At 35.2% G+C, this 25,751-nt stretch overlaps 2 protein-coding genes across 10 annotated transcripts in view; one reads left to right on the top strand and one right to left on the bottom strand.

Annotated features, from left to right (window-relative positions):
• f (espin protein forked) overlaps positions 1-13,020 on the top strand; it is a 350,799-nt gene extending 337,779 nt beyond the window's left edge. For 7 of the 8 annotated variants that reach the window (XM_069316353.1, XM_069316354.1, XM_069316356.1 and 4 more), the window contains 4 exons: positions 2,024-2,716; positions 2,876-3,054; positions 4,147-4,337; positions 12,111-13,020. In XM_069316353.1, coding sequence (XP_069172454.1) covers positions 2,024-2,716; positions 2,876-3,054; positions 4,147-4,337; positions 12,111-12,426 — 1,379 coding nt within the window. In that variant the 3' untranslated portion in view covers positions 12,427-13,020. Of the gene's footprint in view, positions 1-2,023; positions 2,717-2,875; positions 3,055-4,146; positions 4,338-10,718; positions 10,791-12,110 lie in introns of all 8 variants that reach the window. The other variant, XM_069316351.1, reaches the window with a different exon arrangement.
• On the bottom strand, positions 523-21,853 carry LOC123768681 (DNA ligase 1). 2 transcript variants are annotated; one of them, XM_045759362.2, is made up of 8 exons: positions 21,723-21,853; positions 18,810-19,171; positions 18,107-18,182; positions 17,144-17,346; positions 16,068-16,254; positions 15,080-15,214; positions 13,157-13,252; positions 523-814 (listed from the first exon to the last, which is right to left on the bottom strand). In XM_045759362.2, the coding sequence occupies exons 1-7, from the start codon at positions 21,754-21,756 to the stop codon at positions 13,185-13,187; spliced, it is 1,065 nt and encodes a 354-aa protein (XP_045615318.2). In that variant the 5' UTR covers positions 21,757-21,853; the 3' UTR covers positions 523-814; positions 13,157-13,184. The 2 variants fall into 2 exon arrangements, with proteins under 2 accessions (XP_045615318.2, XP_045615319.2); XM_045759363.2 differs by lacking the exon at positions 523-814 and adding an exon at positions 10,107-10,764.
• Between the last annotated feature and the right edge of the window lie 3,898 nt (positions 21,854-25,751).

The raw sequence follows: 25,751 nt of genomic DNA, 5'->3' as shown, positions 1-25,751 counted from the left end.
ATCAATGTAACAAGCAATGGGAGGAAAAGGGAGCAAGATGATATGCACCATTATTCATCAATGATATGATTAATGTGATTGAAGTGCTACTAGTCATTTAGGCTGCAAAAAATTATGCTAATTTGAAATACACGTAGTAATTTAATAGTTCATTGTGTTGGGGGACAGCCAGCTGGTATATATATATACAGTACAGTATATACAATACATGTTAGGCTTATATCGAGGTTCCTTCCAGGGTCGAATTACCGACCCTCCCCAGGATGCAACTCCACAACAAGCTCACTAACTCCTGGGTACCTATTTACTGCTAGGTAGACAGGAGCATGAGGTAATAGGAAATGCTTCTCACCACTTCTGTGCCACCCAGGATTTGAACCCGGTTTTCTCGATTGTGAGTCAAAAACGAACCTGACTGTATTACCGGGATCCCTCTTACTGTACTGGACTGATGTTCCAGTACAATTTTCAATGTTCATTGCCTTTACACTCTACTTGGATGCCTGAATCATAAAGACAGAATAAATATAGAATTTTTATTAACAAATTTGTAAATTAGATATTAGTTTAAATGTAGGTAGCCAACACAGAACCACAGTAGGCTTTATGATGTGCCAGGGTCAGCTGGGAGACAAGTAGGATGATGTAGTTATGGCAGCAGAGATGTCAGTAGATAGCTGATGAATGATGGTGGGTCTACATTCAATATCAGACGATGACAACTGAGTGGAAAAGTGAATGAAGTAGGTCAAGGAGGTAGAGCCATCCAGAGTTGGTGGTTCATTGGTCCTACAAATCATTTACCAATACATTCCTGCAAGGAAAAGACAAAATTAGACAATTTTAATGAATGAACAATAGTGCTTAAGAGTATCGTGTATGACAATAGTCTGCTACTTGTGAATGACTAGGAATCGGTCATCCAATACTGTATCTAAGAACCATTCTCACCCTTTAGGGTATTGGACTCCACAAGTGAAATTAAGGTGCAGCCACAAGAGAAGTCAAGAGAAAGGCTTCCCTAATACTTCATTCTATAGATCACAAATGTAAAACAAGTAAACATATTAAGAACACAGCAGAAAAATGTATTTAGAAATAGGAGATTCACTAAATGAGTTTATCTTTCTGACAAAATAGTATTGCACATTCTTTTGGAATGAACTCACTTTGACCAGTGAGAAACTGCTCTCATCTCTAGTAAGTGGGTTCTCCAATTATAGCAAGCCTCTTGAGCAAATCAAAGACTTGCTATATCCTCACCACATGCTAATCTAACATAGAATACTGTACTAGGTTTCCATGTTAGTCTTGTTGCATTCTGTTGGGTCACACTCCAGGTAAACCACTCATGAATGCATTAGAGCTTTCCTCTCTGTACAATGTCTTTCTAAGAGTAAAAGATTAATAGTGACTGACATACTAGTTCCACTCATAGCTTTTGATTAATTTGAGCCTTCCAATGTGCACAAGCAAACTAGGAACATTTTGAACAGAGAAAGTGTTTTGAGATAATTGGGCTCCTGGCCAGGACTATAGTATACTCAGCCAGCAGCTAGTTAACCAGATTTGTTAGATTGCCAGAGATCACATAACCCTGAGGGTTGAGTCATGAGTAAATTGATAATTCACATAAATACTTTGTCATTTCTTCTTGCTACTTTAGTTGCATAACTACAGGGGCAATCATCAACCTCTTCCTATATTCTTATGTTTCATTTCAGGAAAGCTTCAACTGGTTTCACTAAGACTAGCATGCTAGTCTGCAGTAAAGATTCTGAATTAGTCCACTCTATTACATATTTTTTTCCTGTTAGCAAGAGTTGGGAGAGATGATACAGAGTATATAAAAATGATTTAACATGTACTGTAAATTCCATTAAACTCTGTTTGGGATCTTTCTGACTGGATAATAATGAATGAATGAATGTAAAAGACAAAAGCTGACATTATTTTAGTATTCAGAAATAATGTTTGTGCAGTATTTAGTTTACCTATACAGTATACTGCTTTTTCATTCCAGGGCACAAGAAGTTGGACAGACCTGTGTCTCTACCACTGGATGTTGCAGAACATTATGGAAAAATTATGTCAGACGGGAAAGATAGGGACTCTGTAGGTTCAAATGAGGATCTGACTCAATCCCCACAGCTTGGAAAGTCACATAATGTAAATGGGAAAACCCTACCCTTTATCCCTCCAAAGTTTCCTACACAGCCATCAGATTCTGGCCTCATAAAACCTTCAGAGTACCTTCGTTCTTTGGGAGGAAACATTTGCCGTTCACCCTCAAATGGTGATGCCAAGTCTCCAAATGGATCAACCCATGTAACTGATATCACTTTACATCTTTCTGATACTCCCGATAATATTAACAATGCTGCCCAAGCCACTGTTCCTCCTGGACCATTGAATATTAACAATGCTGCCCAAGCCACTGTTCCTCCTGGACCATTGCCAGCCATTCCAGAGGCAACTGAGGAAGAGCTAACCAAGACTGCAGCAAATACACCACCACCTCCCCCTGCTCCACCTGCTCCTCCAGCATCAGCTACAAATACACTCCCTAGCCGAAACAACACCCTTACCAACAGCACCAGCAGTAACAAAACAGTCTTGCCCACAATCAGCGTCACAGACCTACAGAGTGTACAACTGAGAAAGATAGAGACTAAGGTTGCAAAACCAACATCTGTTCCTCTGCGAGTTCCAATTAGTAAGTTAGGGTTTATTGAAAGCTGTATATATTGTTAAGAAATTTGTTAAATTTGATAATGCATACATTAAATATGAAACTTAATTTTTATTGGGTTTAAACAACATATTTTATTAAATTGTATGCCCTTAGCTTAAGTTTATACTGTACATTTAACAGCATCCGAGGCAGCCTTTACTACTGCAAAAAATGACGTAATTGCCGAGCTCAAGATGGGTGTTGACATTCCTGGCATCAAAAAATTGAAATCCGAACGTGCAAAGGAGGAGGAACTTCATGAGAAATTGGAGGGAAAGGAACTGAGTAGACAGTTTTCTGCTGTACATTTTGTTGATCAAGTAAGTTACACGTGTTCAGTGTACTTCAGTGTGCTATAAAAGAAAATTGTAGTTGTGTAGGCCTGTAATTAATATATATATATGTATATATATTCTGTATGTATCTATGTATGTACTTACCCAGTTGTACTTGCCTAGTTGTGCTTGCAGGGGTTGAGCTCAAGGTCTTTGGTCCCACCTCAAACCTGTCAATCAACTGATGTACAGGTTCAACTGGTGTGTGTGTATAATATAATATAGTGTATAATATAATATAATGTAGTGTATAATATAATATAATATAAATTCCCACACACACACACATGTGTGTGTATATGTATGTAGTTCAGTATTTACCAAGCTTAGGATGTTTTGCTTTGCATGCTGGAGTACAGTATTTACTTATGCCATTGGGAGGCATTTGGAAAGTCATTAGTTGTAGAGCACATGAGAAAAGACTGCCAAACATACTACCCTAGATGTCAATGCTTATTAGTACTGTAGGAAACTGATTAAAGATAACATATCTCGGCCATAGACACCAAAAAGATCTGTTGTAATTTAAGTGACCCCTGACCTCCAATTACTGATGTTTTAAAGAAGTAATTTTTAATAAGAAAGTCAAAGGTCCTTCGAAGGTCAGTAAGCCAACCAAATAGGCACTCATTTTAGTCAGGGGGGTGAATTTCATGTATGTTGTGGTATCATTAGTGGTCTTTAAGGTCTGAAGCCAAATGGACAAGGGCAGTATATTATATTTAGCTTGGTAGGAGGAGTAAACCTATTTTTATATAATTTCTCAACTATGTTTGATAAGACCAAAATACTGTCAATTAATGTACTGTATGTAGGTGTTAATCTCAGAAAGTTCTCTAAATTTGTAACCAAACCATTTTTGACATGCCTATGTACATGCATTACATACAAACCTAACTGTTCAGAAAATCTCCCATATGAGATACATAGCTTTTGGCAATCCAAAAGAATATTTCTGTGTATATTGAATGTTTGCAGAAACTTTTGTACAAACCCTGAGTATTCTATTCTACTTCCTTCAAGTTCATCAAATACATATAAATACTGAATTTTAAAAACAGTTTTTTCTTAATACAGGTGCCAGAAGTAGACAATGCAGGTAACAGAATCCCAGATTGGAAGCGCCAGATGCTAGCCCGGAAAGCTGCTGAGAAAGCCAAAAAAGAAGCAGAAGAGTCACGATTACAGGAGGCTGAGGAGAAGCGCTTGCAATCAATTCCACCTTGGAAGAGACAACTCTTGATGAAACAAACTGATGACACAAAGCGGTGAGAACTGTGCAGAGTTAATATAAAACTGGTGATGATAATTTTGTATTTTAGGTTTAAAGAATTACTTTTAAGATGTCGGCATGAAATTTAGAATAGCCTATACATGCAGCTCTTTAGCGAGTTTGATTTTGAAAAATTAGAAGACAAACTGATAGTAAAACTGTTTTAACTGAAACCATATATACTTGAAAATAAATAAATTTGTTTTTAAGTCAGAGGTGACATTGAAAATTTAGTTAAAGCCTTTGCCATTAGTCTTTTCGTAAGTAGACTAGTATTCGCATGTCTGTGTATGAAAATTTTGAGCATGACATCCTATACAGTACAAAGATCGAGTGCATAATCATTCTAAATATGAAGTCTTATTTGATTAAAGTAGTCCCTCACGGTCACTTGTCCCTCGATAGAATTCTTGGTGAATCGGATACTTTTTATATCGTTCGCCTTATGGATTTCTGTTCTCGTATTGACATTCTTGGTGATAATTAGTGCCTTCTGATTATTTCGCATTTTGATGGTGTTACATAGCCTTCCCGGTTTGGTGCCTTCTTTTGATAATTACTTACTTACTTGATTAAAGTAGCTCACTTTATGATATGATATCAGCCAGACTTAATGACTTTCCTCTATTTATACACTTTCACCAACCTGGCTCATATTATCAGCAGTGATAGGAAGGTCTCGGTAGTACAGTTTGGTTTTTTGACTCGATCAGGAATCCTGGGTTTGAGTCCCAGGCGGGATAGATATGGTTGGGCATGTTTCCTTTCACCTAATTCCGCTGTTCACCTAACAATAAATAGGTATCCAGGAGTTAGTCAACTTTTGTGGGGATGTAACCTGGGGAGAGTCAGTTGTTCGACCTTGAAGAGGGTTGGGGGACCTCGATATAAGCCGTGTGTGTGTGTGTGTGTGTACACAGGCTGCCTGTCCCTGACAAAATAAATTATAATTGGGTCACTTGGCTTTGTTCTTGACTCTCAATTGGGGATCCTTGTCTTGATTCCCAGGAGGACCAGAAATCAATGCTCTGATTGTCTTGCACAGCCAGAGTGAGGCATGTCAACTCTTCTAAATATATAGAGAGCAACAGAATAAGCTATACATATGCAATTTATCATTATTGCTCGTGTTATGGAATAGAATGATGGAATTTTTGGGGTGCTCGGGAGAAATCCTGGAATTATATATAGTTACAAATGCATCTATACTAAAAACTCGAGTTTCTTAGTGTTACTGTATGTTGTACAGTATATATAAAAATGTACACATGTAATTTAGCAGTATTAATGTCTGTATTACCATACATCCCACTCCCCTGTATGTATACGTTCATTTAATACTATGCAAAAGCCAATGTATCTTGGTACAGAAGATGAGTCTGCAGTGATTAGTGCAGATGGCTTGCAACTGACTGGATCTCGCAATTCCCAAGCAGGGCGAGATATTTGACCATGTTTCATTACTCTCGATGCCTCTGTTTACCTAGTAGTGATTAGGCACCCAGGAGTTAGGTACAGTAACTATTGTGGATTGCATCCTGGGGAAGGTCAGCTATTAGACTTATCGAGGTTCCCTCTCAACTAACAGGCTTCCTGTCCAAAACAGTCGCAAAGGCATAATATTTTGCTTTTCTGAAACTTTCCTATTTAATGAAAAAGATCCCATGTCACCCTCTCTACAATAAACAAATTTGTTAATTACAACTGAGTATATATGGCATATAACAATATTTTGTACGTACAGTAATAATTCAAAGGAAACAGAAGTGGACATACATCATAATGTCCCCTGTAAAAGGGCTATATGATATAGAGAACTATTAACACACAACTAACCACAATGAAGTGTTTTATTTAAATGTTGCATTTCTATAAACACAGTTTATTAGAGACAAGATATGAGGCATAATTAATTTTGACAATGTTTGAGCTATGAATTAAGTAAAACTGTTAGCATAATGTAACGTAATGTAATACTCTTTGTGCATAAGCATTTCCCAAGTTATTATGAATGGAAGTGCTGTAAGCACCATGTTCTGGTGGGTCCTTTTAGAGAGGAATATGGATTTAGGGAAGGTTAATGTTTGGTACCAGTGCAACAGTCCTTTTTCCAAAGGTTCGTGTCAGGTCAAGGAAGTAAGGAAGACTGGAAAAACTAAATCCGACAGAAAATAAACTCGTAGGGTTCATTAGGAATGCGTTTTAACTCTCCCAAATAGATGGTCAAGTGGAAGAAAGATACCCAAGCACAGCATATTGATAACACAAATAGAAAATCTAAAGAGGGGGGGGTATCCAGACATAAACAAAATCCAACCAAGTTGCACTTTGCATGCTGGAGTTGAAATTTAGGCTTGGTCACCAGAGGGCGAAATTTGTACCGCAACAAAAACAAAAATGCTCTGGATAGAAGCACAAAGCCAATGACCAGCAGGCCAAGTGAATCGGTCGTCTAGGAAGACTAAAACACTGGTCCCAAGAACTAAAGCTCTCTTAAAAACTAATTCAAAATGGTGGAGAAAGTTTTTGAAACCATATTTGGCTTAAAAGTTAGCAGTTGTAAGTGCTAGGTATTGCCAAACTGGAATTCCTGCTAATTCATGAATCTGATGGATAGGAAAAGCCAGTAGGCATCCTGAAGATTCAAGGAAACAAGCAGTGAATGACTTAGTCACCTGGCAAACCAGACACAGCAGATAAGGGAATTAATCTCCAAGTCAAGGATTGGTCTTCTCTTGGGAGAGTTCCACACAAGGAAGAGAAAGGACTGAACTTGTAATGATTGTTGCCCTCATCATACCCCCTTAAAACATTTCTGAATATGGAATTAGAGTATGTGCCTGCCAACTGCCATGGAAAGCTGTCTGAAAATGAGGATACAAAGCCCAGAATAGATTTCAAGATGCCTGCAAAGCCTAGGTATCCCTTGCTCAGACTTGCTAAAAAACCTACAGAAGTCCACCCATCACTATCATTGTGGCCCTCCACAAGAGGACAGTAAATGTTCACATAATCATCCAAGAGACAGGTGGAGCCTGGTATTGCACACCAGAAGGAGCCATAGGTAAAGGAACTGCTCACTTTGGAGGGAGGGGGAGTGAACAAGAGCCTCTGCTCTACCCACGAGTCTGAATAGAAGTGTCTTGCAGAAGGAAGAACGGGCAAGCTACAGCCAAAATGTGTTAAGATTGACAAGACAAATGTTAATCCTTAAACACCAACTATACCACTTCAAGGAATAAGGGGGCACAAAAGGAAGAGGATAATAAAATCCAAGCAGAAACCTGAAACTGATCCAACTCTGCATATCTGCAAGTATGCAGTGAAATAGTTTGGAAACTGAACTATAAAGAACTGTCCCAAATAACTTGGGCAAAGCTGCAGATGCCAATATAAAATGGGCATTGTGCTTAACCTTTGTTGGTGAGGCCACTCAGTCTGAAGCCGGGAGAAGAGGAGCTTCTGACAGGCAAGCTACTCGAGACTACTGCTAAGCTAAGTATTATGAGCAGACTGCTGAGTGAGAGACTAGCAGTCTCAGACCATACCTAATAAACAGTACACGCACTGGATGAAAGCAACCCTACACTCAGATGGAGGAATGTCAAAGGCAGCATGGATGACCTTCAGGATGAAAGTACTTAAGTTGACACCCTGCAAAGTGGCACTATGCAGAATTATGCCACTCTTTGGATGGGGGTTGCCCTCTTCATACTGTGGTCCAGGCCAAAAAGACAAGCGTTAGCCATAATCTGACCATATTCTGTCCATGTCCAACTAAAGGAAAGAATGGTCAAGGGTAACCCATAACCAAAATAAAACATTTCATGGACAAATACAGGCCATGAAAATAACAATCAAATTTTACCTGGGATACGCAGAGCAGATCGCAGAACAGATCGCAGATCGCAGAATCAAGGAAAAAGCAATAACCAAAGGTATACTTAATCTGCATGCACATCAAAATTGTCTATGCCCTAGAACAAAATCCTAAATAGAAAATCCACTGATGTGGTGGTACTAACTAAACCAGACCAGAGAAGGTAGCTCTAAAAATCTGGTAGGCTAAAAAAGTCTAGAGGCATGTACCAACTGTGTTTATACCTTCACGAGAACCATCCACTAAATAATGAAAGCAGTTGTTAAAGATTGCCTACATCAATTAACTAAATTATTTTGGTTTCTACCAGACTGAAATGCATATGGGAACAGTGTAATAGTCATTCCCTAGGTCTTTCTGCTCTAGATTGAATGTTCTCCTGCATTTTCCTTGCACCAGTTATAACCTGACAGACAACTGAATATCCATACTGGTGCAGAATGCCGACCTACCCATATTGTAAAATACATAATCCTCTCCATGGAAACAACAGAGCCTTGCCTACTGGAGTAAAAGTGGTAAAGCTCAGAAAAGACCCCTTTATATATTCTGCCTCGTGAATCTTGGCACAAACACATTTTATGATTTCTGTATCTGTTTCAAGCTTTTTACCTTGTATCTTTTTCATGTGTTGTGTGTGTATTATACCAGTTATAATTAGCATGATACACACACACACACATCCTCTCCAGTAACTATACATCTACTTTTCAGGCATTCTCTACTGTACATATTGTATATAGCAAACAATTTCTTGCCTTCTGTATTTAATTTTTGTGCCTAAGACAGCTTCCTCATGTCTTCTGTACCTATTCATCGGCTGTTTCATGCCTCCTCTCTTGTGCTTATACATTGGGTGCATCTATCTATAGTTATCTTCCCACTAATGTCTTCTCTTAGAAATTAAACTAATCCTGTAAAACTTGTATTGTCAGTTTAACAAAGTAGTTGACAATTTGACTAACACTGCATCCACACTTAACATGAATTCAGTGGAATAGTTTGTGAATTAATGGCTAATAGATATGGTAGCTAGTTGACTAGTGGCAGTCCTGTATGTCTTATTTGCATGCAATGTATAAGAAATATAAATTACTTGGAAAATATAATAAGGCTTGCCTTGGTTACTATACACTATAGTATATGATCTTCCCAACTAAATCACTACTGGGGCATTTAGCAGTCTTGAAAACATAATCAAGAGAAATTACTCTAATGTAGCACTGTACTGTACTTTTTCTGTTGTGCTAATGACTAGTTTATTAATATTTCTTACTCTGAAAGTTCAACTTGGTGTGACACTTATCAGTGAAGCACATCATCTGGCACTCTTGTTAAAGTTGTCACTCTAGCATGTATGATCTTCTCTTGCTTTAAATGGATTGGTTAGAGATACAGTACTTTCACGTGATCTGCTAGTCTTAGAAATGATATTTTACAAAATCTCTGTACAGTATACTACATTACAGTACATAAAAGGTAAGTTATTTTCTATATTCAGTTGGGATGCTTATCTTCATATGCTATATTCATGGAAATACAGTAATACTGATTTTGCAATTGTATTGTTTGTCAGTACAACTATTAGGCTTGAACAGAATTCGACAGCATGCAACACACATGGACAAACACATGACTTGACAAAATTGACCATAAGCTTGGCTAACATTATGCTATATAATTTCCATGCAGTGGATGGAAATTCTATTCCACAGATGCTGTCAGTTTCAGAAGCTTGCTGTAGCAGTTGGAACCTTTTAATGTTTGAAAATTTGCTTGGATTTTTCTAGGAGCATTTAAATCATTGTGCGGACGAGGCAAATTTATCTGCATTACAAATTTTCACTTGCTAAATAATTAATTATTGCAATAAGAACTTTCGTAAAGAACATCACTAATTTTATTTAATAGGCTACATACGTTATCAATATTGTTTACAGCTTTTAGAGCAGTTTCATCCATTATAGAGCATTTCATCCATTAAAAATTATGCCCCAGAATTTTTTCATTATTAATTATCCAATAATATTGTAATATTTGAATGTTTATTGACATTCAAATATTATAACTCCATTTATGCTATACAAGTAACTAAATTCTAACCATTGAATATTTTCATGAATGAAGGAATGTGAAGATCTTCAGTAGGATCAACAAAGCATGTCAATCACTTGTTCAGGAATGACACACAGGTCTTTACACTAGGCCAATTATGCTTGGTTTATTTGCAGACAAAAAATTACTCTGCAATGTTGTGGTAGACAAAAAAATATCCCTATGGATTCACATATTGGTTAAATCAGTAAAAGTTTCTGCTGTATGCATTTAATATTACTTTCACATTAAAAGCCAAGACACTATGATGCACATAATTTAATTTCTTGTGCTAAACTAAGATAACTGTAAAAATCTGTTGTCATTGCCTGTTTATGGTCTTATCACATCATTTGCTGGACTTGTTCTCAATCCCTGGAAACCCATTGGTTGTTATTTCAGTGACCGTCCACTCACAGCACGCACGCAGTCTCCAGTCCGCATCGCCCTGCACGTCAAGCACTAGATTCTAGAGTGAGTGGTGGATATAGTTGGGCGCAAAAATACAAAATAAAAAGCATTGCTTTTAGCACCTTGGAGGCTTTAGAGTAAATATATATATTTTTTCCTCATTTAAAGTGTTCAGAGATCAATGTTAGAAGAGCTCCATTTATTTATTAATTAGTTATCATTATCCCAGCATTAGGTTTAGTAATTTTGTCTGTACGTTCCTCACAGAGCATATGGAACGTTGCGTATAAGTAAGATTCAGGTCAAGCTATGAATACTAAATGATTTAGGCATTTCCTTTTTACTTTATATGTAATAACATTAATATTTAGAACATTAAAAACAAATTCTACTGCAATAATAAAGAAAAATAGGAACACTTTCAATAGGTGCATTACTACATGTATTGTCCTCATTACAGTAAAGCAACCATTTTAGCATTTGCTAAACATTCTCTAATAGAGAATGTTTATAAATTATAAACCTGGTTAATAAACTTTCTCAAAACAACTATGGAAGAAATTGTGAAACTAGTTTAACTACAATATAAAATAAATCATTGGTTTTCTTTAATTTTGAGCACGTGAAATAAATTCTAGGAATACCACTATGCACATTAGAAAGTATAAAAAGCAGGAAAACAAATATACAGAGTTATTATTAAAACAAAATTCATAAAATGCTGTAAATAATTATTTCAGATTACCAGTGGAGCTGTATTTATAACAAAAATATAATTCCGATAAAAATGAAACATTTCACATTCTGAAATTTGTTCGTAGTCACCAAAGCTAAAAGTTTTAAAATTGGAACGTATCTGGTAATTATAAAAGATAGATGACATGAATATCAGCCTCGTGCAAGAGTTAAAATTAAAAGGCATCAATGGTATAGTACCAACTATTGATGCATGATTAAACGTGCATCACTAGGCTAGCTCGAGTAATTTGTTATACAAACATGTGGCATAGCATACAAAATTATAATGTTGACAAGAAAGAGTAATATAGGCAGCAGGAATAGCAATGTGGATGGAAGTGAAAAGGGCTTCACTTGACAGGTGAATTAAGATTTCATTACTTTAATAGTTTTCTGTAAGACTTGAGAAATTTATCTGACAGAAAACTAAAACTTGACAACAGACGTATGACTGACAAATCCTGACCTTGACATTTAATTATAATGTACCAATTAATGCATCAATTAACTTCTTAAATTATTTACAAAAGATAAATCTAAGCATAATTTGTAAAAGATAATTGTTGATATAGACTTAACTTGACACAGTAATTTGATTAATTAATTAAAGCATCATGCATGTACTTAGTATAAATTCTTTTACAGAGGTACCTTATACATACCGAAGGTAGAGGAAGTCAAGAAAATCAAGGTTATCAATTCACCTCAAGATATAACAAAGGTGCTAAAGAAAGACTCAGAGAAAGAGAACACAAAACCATCACCAGCTCCTGGGAATAAATTGAACAGCACCACCACCACCACAACACCGAAAGGAAGTTCTCCCAAGCCAGTCAATTCATCAAATACGGCAGTCCCAAAACCTGGAGACTCTAGACACAACGACAGTTGTGAAGAGCCTCGTATACCTTGGCGTACCAACCTACGCAAGACAAACAGTAAACTGAACTTGCTAGAGTAACCTAATAATCCTTTAATACAGTTACAATGTTTATAAAGCCATATCCTTTGTGTTTATTCGGCTTGGAATTTGGAGTTTTATACCACAATTCCTGAAATGGCATTTTTAATTCACATGGCACAGAATTTTATAACTCATTTGTGGCCGATGCATTTGTAGAAACGCACAGCTGATCTTGACTCTTGTGAATTACTAAAATTCATATATTCTATTTGTAAGCTATCCTTACTCCTTTTCCAGTTATACAGCCATTTTAGCTTATAAATTTTGTAAAGAATAGTGTATCTATGTAAATAGAGAATTATATATGTATTCAGTGTAAATATTATGTATATGTACTGCATGACTGTAATAGCTATATATATAATAGAGACAAGACTAACATTACGGCTGATTCACAGTGCCATTTATCCTGTAAATGGACTATAAAATTAACTGAGGATTTTAAGCAAATATTTGAAACTGCCTAAAATTGTGCTTCTGCCAAGGAAGTTTTTATTTAGTAGTTTATTATCTAAAAATTTTAAAACAGGGTTTAGCAACTATGTAGTAACATGCAATGCTGCATGGAGCTTCAAATAAAATACTACCGCATATTTTGTTTTATTGTGTGCCTAACAATTAACATTTGTAAAGCATTACTGATATTTTTATTACACAAGATCATGATACATCATAACCACTGTACCAAAATTTCACATTTCCTTTTAAAACTTAATAAAAACATTACCTTGTAGCAAGAATTACAAGTTGGTTACTTATTTTGAAGGAATATATTTCTTCCCACTTTTCTCTTGCTTCACATCTATTTGACGTAGATCTTTACCTGAAAGAAATATCCAAGAGTTAACAGATCATGAAGACTCATGAATTACATGTTTAGAGATTAAACATTGAAAGATATTTATTTCACTACCTCAATATATATTCCAAACCAGCCTATTGGATGCTACACAATTATAATCCACCTAGGATTAATTCCTTGCTAAGTTATGTCCAACTTTGATGGAGGACATCAGAAAAATTAATGAGAGCAGGGTCAACTGAGATCTCCTTTGCACTTATAAGAGTTCATGATCTCTACTCCAACTACTGATAATCGGCCCTCTGGACCAGGGCAGTCAGCAACCTCACTTGGTCCAACTCCCTGAAGAAGGGAGACATGGCAGTCGAGCAATGTGAAATACTGTACTGTAGTTCCGGTGTCCCAAATATTAGACACATTAAGAAAGCAAGACAAGAGTTAGAAGCCTTCAGAATGATTCTAAATTAATCAACACCTGCAATGTCACATCCTGGCCAGCAAGGAAAGACTAAAAGACCATAACTATTCATCGAGGTATATCAGAAGTGTGACACATGAGCCTAAGCTCCAGTAAAATCACACTTAGTAACCCTGTTGATCATTCTGGATATCAGGCTGAGCACAAAGGAAAGAGCTCAAAAGTGTTTTAGGTTGCATGCACCATTAGTCAATTTTTGGACTTCAGTTGTACGTGATCACACCAATAGGTTTGTTGATTTCAAAGTAAAGTTATCAAGACTGGTTTAAAGCCACCTGATGAAGCAGACACCAGTCATCCAATAAAAAAGAAAGGAAATGTGAGCATTGATCTCAGTCTTTTTATGGCCACCAAAGCCTGTGGGAGTGGAGAAGATGACTGCACACAATCCAAGAACACCTGAAGATGAATGAGATACCAAGTCCAAGAGACCCTTGGAATTCATGGAAAAAGGTTCAACTGCACCTGGCCCAACTGTCCCCTGCCCCTTCCACAATCCCCCCAAAAAACTTAACCCCTAAATCAAAATTTGAAAATGGTAAATTACTCTTACAATCACACAAAGCAGACAAAGGGAATGATCTCCAAGTGAGGCTCAGAGGCAAGGAGCAGGTCTGAGGAAAATCCCCAAAGCAAAACAAAGGCAATGGAACAACTCGATACAATTCATACCACAAAGAGCAACACTAAACAGCTTAAACTATATTTCTCGGGTCATAGGTTTTTGTGAAACAGCTGCAAGGTTGAGAGCCCTGTAATACAAGTCTAGTGGATAGCTAGTAATTGGCAAAACAGGAAACAACAAACTTGAAAAAATAAAAAATAAAACTAAGTCACAGCAATGGGGATGGTATTCCCTATGCACAAAGTGAGGTTGCCAACTCTACCAATGCTTATAGTGCTGCCACTGGGACAACAGTAGCAGCTTAGTGCTCAACAGCAACTAAATGAATGCCAATTACAATGTTTTTTCCTAATTATTGATTGCTGGGGGGGGGGATGGTGTTAACGGTACAGTATTGCTCATTATTTTGTGCGATAACGAACTATTCCTCGATTGTGGCTCGAGTCAGAACTGCCACATTTTATCTTCCCTAGTTTCCTAGACAAAGCCATTTGTACAGATACATGTTACAGTGAAAGTCAACAAGAGCCAAGGAGGTAATGGGGGAAGAGGTTCTTGATGGACAAAGTGGATCCGACTCAGCGAGCATCAGAAGAGCCGCAGCTCAGAAATGGCAAAAAACAAGGCCGAGCTGCAGCAAGCATCCCATCCCTCCGCTCCTAAAACCATTTCACTTCTTTTATTGAGCAATGGAATTATTTCAATCTTAAACAATTAATTTGATAAACAATTTTTTGATACATACTTTCTATTCTTTTGATTTTGCCGTCATAAAGCACTCTCTGTTTGAATTCTGCTGCCTTCTCGGCTATAGAAAGGTTTTTCTTTGTTTCCTGCTTCAGAGTTCTTACTTTAATGCCTCGTTGTAAGGTAATCATCTCTGTAAAATAAAACCAGATACAGTAATCACACTCATAATGTATAAATATAATAAATCTTAGAAAATATTTAGTGAAGAATATTTGCATAGTCCACAGAGCTTGAGGAAGACAAAATATTGTACTACAAAAAAGCAAGAACTACAATGTAACTGGTTTAATTACAGATCTGTACATTATTTGAGTCATGCTAAATTACTGTGTCAAGAACTGTGTAATAAAAAGCCAGTGTTGAATGTAATGAAACGCCCTTTTCTGGGGGTAGCCCTCGAGGTTCCCAGAAGCTATCTGAACTGCTATGTGCATTTATTAGTTTGGGGTCATCAGTCACTTGGAGTTCTAATAAAGATTGATTGATGCATGGTGTTGTGGAGGGGCTCCATAAATGATGCAGGGAGTTTGGAGGGGCTCCATAGATGATACATTGGCTGTGTTGGGTCACTATATATAATGTACAGGGCAAGACATTCCTCAGAAGATGTGGGGAAAAAATTGCAACCAGTAGATCTTTTGCTATAATTTCTAAGCTGTAGCAATACTCAGTATCCTTTTAAACATTTTCATTCACTGGATCATCAATTACCCTTATTGATGGCTTCACCTACTAACACAAGTAGAAGCTGGAAATACTAATAAGTGACAACAATATAGGATAGTATTCAATGCAATGTAAAAAATTACCTTGGCTCTAAGCAAGAGAAATGAGCTAGGAAAAAATAGAGTTCACAGCGTCAAAAGCAATATAAAAGGGTACTAGAACATTGGGAGTTATAAATGCACCCGATAAAATAGCTTTGAGGTGAAACCTAATAGCTGCATCTTTCTCCCTGAACAGAGAGTATGATAAGCACTTACCCTTATCAATGGTTTCATCCACTGGGCTATCATTACTTATATTTTCATTGTCTTCAAATGTTTTAATCTTTCTTTCATTTTTTTGTGTTGCTGCTTTCTGTTTTGGATTCAATTTTTGCTCTGCAATTACAGCTTTAAGAAGATTATCTGATAATCGCTTTGTACTTTGCTTTGCTAGACGTTTTCGCTGAAAAAAAGAAATAAAAAGGCATTGAAAGTGGAACAGTGTTATGAAAATTATAACTAATTGAATGTAAGTATCAATAAAGATATTTTAATGCATGAAGGCAATATTCTAGAGAGCAGTGAGAATGTCCATGTACAAAAACAGCAAACCTAGCTACAAGTCATCTGTAGCCCTTGCACTGTGGGGTATGAAGTACATTACACATAACCTAATGTCTATTGTGAGAAAATTGCTCGAATTGATAATTGCAAAATCTATTCCTCTACATCATAAAAAAGATTTACAAATGATTCACAACATGGTTTTACTAAGTGCCACTTGTGTTTGACAAATCTGATTCTATTCTATTCCACCATATTTGAAGTTGATAGTGGATGAAACTGTACCATTGTGTACCTTGACTTTGGCAAAGCTTTTGATACTTGCAAAATACTGATTAGAAAGGTACAGGGGGTGCTATCTTCAATTGGATAAAGACATAATTACATCAATAAAAACAAAAAGATAATATAAATGTAGTTATGTCTGAATAGGAAATCATTTAGAAATGCTAGGAAACCAGCCTGAAATGCTATGCAAGTTAGTAGCTTGGCAAGAATGTAAGAACACTAATGTCATAACACAATTACTTAACATATTGTGAAGTAATTGTAAACAAGTAAAATGCTCCTGTACAACAAATTTTCATAAGCTAATAAAGATTGATTTTGCACTTGGAGTAGAGTAACAAATCTAACTAATAAATTGAAATTATGGCAACATTGGCATAACTTCAAAAATATCTATGTGAGAACATTGCATCATTCAAATATTTAGCTAATTACTATGTTAAAATTATATCTACTTCAATCACCAAAACAGCTATTAATATCAATGCAATATTACACACCTTCGCTGCCTGTTGGAGTTCATTTCTCTCCTGTTTTCTTTTTCTAGCTTCTTTGGTCTGTTGCTTCAGTCTCATTATTTCTTTCCGTTTTTTATTTTCTTCACTGTCGGCCTGCATCTTTCCCATGGCAATGGATGCTTCGTCTGGTGCTGCATCAGAATCCGAGTCCTCCGGTTCATAACTCTGGGATTTGCTGCTTGCAACTGTAAGACAAGAAATTTATTAAGAGAATATCTCTACTTTGTAATCTGTAGTCATATACTGTATTAACCTTTCCAATCTGAACACACTATTAATAAGAGAAGCAGGCACCAATGCTTCAGCCCAGAACAAAGAACTGAAGTACAAACTGGACCAGCACAGAAAATACTCCAATGCTACAAAATCAGTGACTACCCATGCACACTGAAGAGTCCACTTAATAGCATGAGCCTATTGTAAATGAAACAAGAGTTTCCATACACAAGCACTAATTACTTAGTTGAATTAAGAGCATTTCATTAAGCAAAATTAATACATCTAGGGAAGAACCTGGATAATAGCGAGATGGATTGATACTTGCTACTTTTACCAGTGCAGGTACTGACACCTTGTGTGTATATGGGCAGCAGCATGAACTTTAGGAGCGATACATGGCAGTTTAATTGAGACTGAGCATCATTTGAAAGGGGATCAAGACTGTAATTGAATGAATTATCTTGAAAGTGATTCCAAACTGGAAATTTTTTCCCTTTCACTATGACTAGTAAGAATATAAAAAAGGTTCCCTATGGTGCTAAGGAATATTTATTGACCTGACCTAGCAGTTGTTTGGTCCTATCCTTGAGAAGAGCCTAAGGAAACAACCGAATTATATAATGCTGAAATTTAATAACAGGAACTTGTTTAAATCATTTTCTTTTATATTCCTAAATGGCATTTAAAATGTAATTATTCAATGAATTACTACATCTCCCTACTTACCAAGAGAATCAGGAATAGGCAGGTTTTCAAAGTCTTCATCTTCATCAAACACAATGTGTTTCTTTTTCAATGCGTCCTGAAAATATAAGATATAAACACATCTCTCCATTAACCCAACTGCTGTTATTGTGGATAATACTTTAAGATTGCAATTGACATTCAATATACAAAAGTGCTCCATGTTAGAAAATACACACACACATTCAAGTACAGTAATTAGCTAATCAAAATTAAGATTTGGTTATAGTTAATTGTCATCTCAAACTGGCTGGCTAATTCCTGAAGTTTACAACACTTTCTTGAATAACATGCAAAGTATATTGTTCCTCAATCAAATAATTTGAGGATTTTATGAGTTCTGTAAATACCTGTCATCTTAAATATACATTTATCATGTAACACATCATATGACAGGAACAGATTAATGATTAAAGAGGCTTCCGAGATTTTGTCAAAATGTTTTAGCTGACAACTTATCCTTTTGAAATTGAAGAATTTTAGGACAAATTATTTTAGCTGTAATTGGGTTTGAGAATCATTCCTTAATGCAGCTCACTAGCCGAGTTCCTTCACAAACTATACTGAGAAATAAATTAATGGCGACTAATGGGCAAATATATAAACATACCTCAATTACTGTAATAGGAATATGAAAATATTTATATGTTAAACAGTTATTTTAAGATCTTATAAATAGGCTTACTTCTTTGGATGTTGGATCTTTGGTAACAGTCTTGGTAACTTTGATATTTGGTTTTCCCTTTCCCAATGTATGGCCTCCACCCAATTTTTCCCCATGAATTCCTTCATCTAAATTCTCATCTTCACTTTCTTCCTCGGATTCATTTTTTTCATCACCAGAGTCACTTCCAGTAGAATCGTCATCTTCATCATCATCACCATCATTATCATCCACATCATCCTCCTCATCTCCATCATCCTCCTCATCTCCATCATCCTCCTCCTCTCCTTCACTACTGCTTTCATTTCCTAGTTCTTCACTATTTCCAAATGTAACCTCTTCAGCCTGGCCATATAATGACATCATGCCATCATCTGTGGCATCTAAAAAGATAAAGAAAATTAGTTAGAAGATTTAGCTTAGTATGACTGAAGTTAAAAAATCAATGTTATGCCAACATTCAAATAAACTTAATGCTCACATATTTTTCTTGAAACCATTTATCTACGAATCATAATTCCACCTTGCTAGTGTCAAAAGGAATAGTTATACATACCATACACAGATACCAAAATGTTGAGTAGAGAAATACAAAGCTGAGAGTAGCCTAGACTGAATATAATTTTGCTTGTAAGGTTCCTTATGAAATTATGCATTATTTAGGAATGACACTACTGCAGAACCTCATCACATACTTGCAATCTATGATTCAAGTATTAAAGGCTATCTAAAAATACCATTCAATAAACAATGCATCTATAGCTAAATAAAGTAAAGTAGCAGCAAATCAAATACCCAGTATAAGGTATATACAGTATGTATATATGTGTGTGTACATGTATGTATGTATGTATGTATGTATGTATGTACTCACCTAATTGTATTCACCTAATTGTGCTTGCGGGGGTTGAGCTTTGGCTCTTTGGTCCCGCCTCTCAACTGTCAATCAACTGGTGTACAGATTCCTGAGCCTACTGGGCTCTATCATATCTACATTTGAATCAGCCTCCACCACATCACTTCCTTGTGCATTCCATTTATTAACTACTCTGACACTGAAAAAATTCTTTCTAACGTCTCTGTGGCTCATCTGGGTACTAAGTTTCCACCTGTGTCCCCTTGTTCGTGTCCCACCCGTGCTGAAGAGTTTGTCTTTGTCCACCCTGTCAATTCCCCTGAGAATTTTGTAGGTGGTTATCATGTCTCCCCTTACTCTTCTGTAATGTATGTATGTATGTATGTATTTTATATATATATATATATATATATATATATATATATATATATATATATATATATATATATATATATATATATATATATATATATATATATATATGTCGTACCTAGTAGCCAGAACGCACTTCTCTGCCTACTATGCAAGGCCCGATTTGCCTAATAAGCCAAGTTTTTCTGAATTATTATATTTTCTCTAATTTTTTTCTTATGAAATGATAAAGCTACCAATTTCATTATGTATGAGGTCAATTTTTTTTTATTGGAGTTAAAACTAACATAGATATATGACCGAACCTAACCAACCCTACCTAACCTAACCTAACCTATCTTTATAGTTTAGGTTAGGTTAGGTAGCCGAGAAAGTTAGGTTAGGTTAGGTTAGGTAGTCGAAAAACAATTAATTCATGAAAACTTGGCTTATTAGGCAAATTGGGCCTTGCATAGTAGGCTGAGAAGTGCGTTCTGGCTACTAGGTACGACATATATATATATATATATATATATATATATATATATATATATATATATATATATATATATATATATATATATATATATATATATATATATATATACAGTATATATATTATATTATATCTATAGATCTGGCACTCAGTCAATCCTCCCTAGCCAGGATACGAACCCTGGCCAAGTGCTCGTGAAGCGCCAGGTGAGTATTTTACGACTGCGCCACGGGGACCGTTTCATGGAACTGCGGGGGACTGCTGCTGTTTTATTTTAATGAACACATCAATCTCAGAGAAATTTTAGCACTTTCTTAAGAAGAATTGTTGCTACATAGCGGTCCGTCTAATTACCGCAAGCTACCACAAGCTACATAAACTTCACAAAGCTTCCTGGCAATACGTTAGTAATGAATAAATACGATATATTTACTCATTATAATGTTGGTGCTGAATGTACAACACGAAAAAACAATTTTAATCTGAAAAAGTATTTTTTTATAAAGAAATTAGATGAAAATAAAGAGCTGGTGACGCCAAATCAAGTCGACGATCCAAGCGTCGGTTAGGTTAGGTTAGGTTAGGTCAGCCTAACTTATCATATTTATTCATTACTAACGTATTGCCGGGAAGCTTTGTGAAGTTTGTGTAGCTTGTGGTAGCTTGCGGTAATTAGATGGACCCCTACATAGTCTTCCTAGAATGGCACCCTCTTTTGATAATGATATACTGTACTTATAATTGGAAAAATGTCAACAGTGAACTCTTAACATTTATTACTAGTCTTTGATACTTGAGAAATTTCTTTAATTACTGGGTATGTTACTTAACTGGCACAGCATCTAATAGGTATCCAAACTGTTTGATTGAGACAATACTTTACTAACTCACACCTGACCTAAAATGATCACAGGGCCTGTTAACCTATCCTAACTTGACGTATGGTAGCTTAACAAAGCTTTTACCTAGCCTAAGTTAGCCTAACACATCCAGTAAGTTCAAAAGTACATCATATTTTGTCTGTTGGAGCATTTTGACAGGAAACTATGTGTTATGGGCGGAAAAGGGAATTGCAAGTGGGAACTGCGGGTGAGACAGCCAAGGTCTGCAAGCGAGGGCTAAGGCTAGGAACAGAGGACTGTGGGTGAGGAACGAGGAACGTGGATGAGGAATAGATAACGCGTTCCTGTCCTATGTCAATTTATACCATAAAACAACCTTCATTACTTACTCCAGTCCTCTAGCAAAGAACCACTCACGACCATCGTCAACAGTGTACAAGCGACCACGGTTGCCAGTTCTAAATTGCTGAAAGTAGCGAGCTGACGGTCTAAAAGTAGCGAATTTGTAATATGAGTTGCCCAATTTTTTTAGTGAATGATATTGGTTTCAAAGTAATATATTCTGATATATAGAGTACACTACACGATGTTAAATGTTTTATAAATATTATTTCTGCACATACACACACACATTATATATACATATATATATATATATATATATATATATATATATATATATATATATATATATATATATATATATATATATATATATATATATATATATATATATATATATATATATATATATATATATATATATATATATATATATATATATATGTCGTACCTAGTAGCCAGAACTCACTTCTCAGCCTACTATTCAAGGCCCGATTTGCCTAATAAGCCAAGTTTTCCTGAATTAATATATTTACTATAATTTTTTTCTTATGAAATGATAAAGCAACCCTTTTCTCTATGTATGAGGTCAATTTTTTTTTATTGGAGTTAAAATTAATGTAGATATATGACCAAACCTAACCAACCCTACCTAACCTAACCTAACCTATATTTATAGGTAAGGTTAGGTTAGGTAGCCAAAAAAAGCTAGGTTAGGTTAGGTTAGGTAGGTTAGGTAGACGAAAAAACATTAATTCATGAAAACTTGGCTTATTAGGCAAATCGGGCCTTGAATAGTAGGCTGAGAAGTGCGTTCTGGCTATTAGGTACGACATATATATATATATATATATATATATATATATATATATATATATATATATATATATATATATATATATATATATATATATATATATATATATATATCTATATATATATATGTATATCTATATATATATATATATATATATATATATTTATATATATATATAAATATCTATATATATATATAAATATCTATATATATATATAAATATATATATATATATATATATATATATATATATATATATATATATATATATATATATATATATATATGTCGTACCTAGTAGCCAGAACGCAATTCTCAGCCTACTATGCATGGCCCGATTTGCCTAATAAGCCAAGTTTTCCTGAATTAATATATTTTCTCAATTTTTTTTCTTATAAAATGATAAAGCTACCCATTTCATTATGTATGAGGTCAATTTTTTTTTATTGGAGGTAAAATTAACGTAGATATATGACAGAACCTAACCAACCCTACCTAACCTAACCTAACCTATCTCTATAGGTTAGGTTAGGTTAGGTAGCCGAAAAAGTTAGGTTAGGTTAGGTTAGGTAGGTTAGGTAGTCGAAAAACAATTAATTCATGAAAACTTGGCTTATTAGGCAAATTGGGCCTTGCATATTAGGCTGAGAAGTGCGTTCTGGCTACTAGGTACGACATATATATATATATATATATATATATATGTCGTACCTAGTAGCCAGAACTCACTTCTCAGCCTACTATTCAAGGCCCGATTTGCCTAATAAGCCAAGTTTTCCTGAATTAATATATTTACTATAATTTTTTTCTTATGAAATGATAAAACAACCCTTTTCTCTATGTATGAGGTCAATTTTTTTTTATTGGAGTTAAAATTAACGTAGATATATGACCGAACCTAACCAACCCTACCTAACCTAACCTAACCTATATTTATAGGTAAGGTTAGGTTAGGTAGCCAAAAAAAGCTAGGTTAGGTTAGGTTAGGTAGGTTAGGTAGACGAAAAAACATTAATTCATGAAAACTTGGCTTATTAGGCTGACTAACCTAACCTAACCTATGAAGATAGTTTAGGTTAGGTTAGGTAGGGTTGGTTAGGTTCGGTCATATATCTACGTTAATTTTAACTCCAATAAAAAACAATGACCACATACATAATGAAATGGGTAGCTTTATCATTCCATAAGAAAAAAAATAGAGAAAATATATTAATTCATGAAAATTTGGCTTATTAGGCAAATCGGGCCTTGCATAGTAGGCTGAGAAGTGCGTTCTGGCTACTAGGTACGACATATATATATATATATATATATATATATATATATATATATATATATATATATATATATATATATATATATATATATCTATATATATATATATATATATATATATATATATATATATATATATATATATATATATATATAGATATATAGATATATATATATATATATATATATATATATATATATATATATATATATATATATCTATATATATATATATATATATATATATATATATATATATATATATATATATATATATATATATATATATATATATATAAATATCTATATATATATAAATATCTATATATATATATATATATATATATATATATATATATATATATGTATATATATAATGTGTGTATGTATGTGCAGAAATAATATTTATAAAATAAAAAATATTGATTTTTTGCCGCCAAAAGGTGGATACTTAATTAGTGAGTGCTGGTTTATTGTGCACCCGTACCCCGACCAGTTGTGTAAGCGGACCCCGACCAGTTGTGTAACTGCAAGCATAGCATGAACGAACCGACAATAAACATAAACTTGAAATGGACTTTAATGTTTTTTCGGCAGCTATATTTCCTTGGTTTCCGAGCTGTTTTCTTTACCGTGTATGTTGTAATAAACTATTCCTATATTTACAGTTGTTTCTCTCTGTGAAGATTATTAAACAATAGTGATTATAAGGGCGCGGAAGTTCAGCCTGGCCAGGGCCGCCAGCAGCCCTTGGGCCCGGCCCGGCAGCACCCAGTCTTTAATTTGGCACCTTTGTGGCACCTTGGTATAAGCCTAACATGTATATATACACTGGCTGCCTGACCCCCTACACAATGATTTATTATTACCTATTATTTCATCATTTAATTTAAATATTAAACAAAATAATTTATTTAATTAAAAAGTACAGTGTAATTTAAATAATTAAAAAGTACAGTTTAGTCATAAGAGATTCCTAGATTGGAATTCACTACCAAATTTCAATATATCAAAGTATTTTTAGTGTGAAATGCTGTTATTATATGCATAAATTGTTGTTTTAATAATATTACGCTTAACCACTTGGGCTGGACGGTAGAGCGACGGTCTCGTTTCCTACAGGTCCGCGTTCAATCCCCAACCGCCCAAGAGGTTGGGCACCATTCCTTTCCCCCGTTCCATCCCAAATCCGTATCCTGATCCCTTCCCAGTGCTATATAGTCGTAATGGCTTGGCGCTTTCACTTGACAGTTCCTCCACCCCCCTGAATAATATTACGAGAGCAGTATTTACGGGCTATTCATGCCCGTGCCACCTCTTGGGTGGCTTAATCTTCATCAATCGAGAGCAGTACGTCCTAACCAGATATTATATGATGATATCCTAAACAGTTGATAAATAAAAGTAATTGCGGAACTCCAGTTATCTAATACTTATCATAAATGGTATAAAACCTTATCATAAGCCAAGGGATTTGTAGATCAGTGTTTAAAGGGAATTCGGAAGTAATAATAACACACCTAATGCCATCTGTCGGCAGAAGAGAACACTATCAACTAGCTGGTCAACAGTGGCCATAAGATACAGCTTACGCCATCTGTTGACATCAAATTACACTTATAACAAATTACCCTACAAAATACTACTAGCGCCATCTCTTTTTTTTCCAACGCACTATAAATAGCCAAACAGCAACACATAAGGCGGGTTGTTGTGCTCGGGTAGGAAGTTCCAAGCTCTACCCACAAGATGGTATGGGGTGCATAATAAATGGCATATCATTGTAGATATTCTTTGTTGACATTCACACAACAGCCAATCACAGGAAGGGATCAGCTAAAGGCTCCATCCATTTAATAAATCATATTTATTCAGCACACCATCCTTGCTTATGACATTCTGCTTCAACTTGAATCTACCTAAAAAGTGAAATATTAAGTATTTAAAAGTATTAATATAGTGATAATTAAATACTGCAGGATGT

The sequence above is a fragment of the Procambarus clarkii genome, chromosome 83 (genome assembly GCF_040958095.1).
Source record: "Procambarus clarkii isolate CNS0578487 chromosome 83, FALCON_Pclarkii_2.0, whole genome shotgun sequence".
Lineage (NCBI taxonomy): Eukaryota > Metazoa > Arthropoda > Malacostraca > Decapoda > Cambaridae > Procambarus > Procambarus clarkii.
This window is presented reverse-complemented; position numbering and strand designations above follow the sequence as displayed.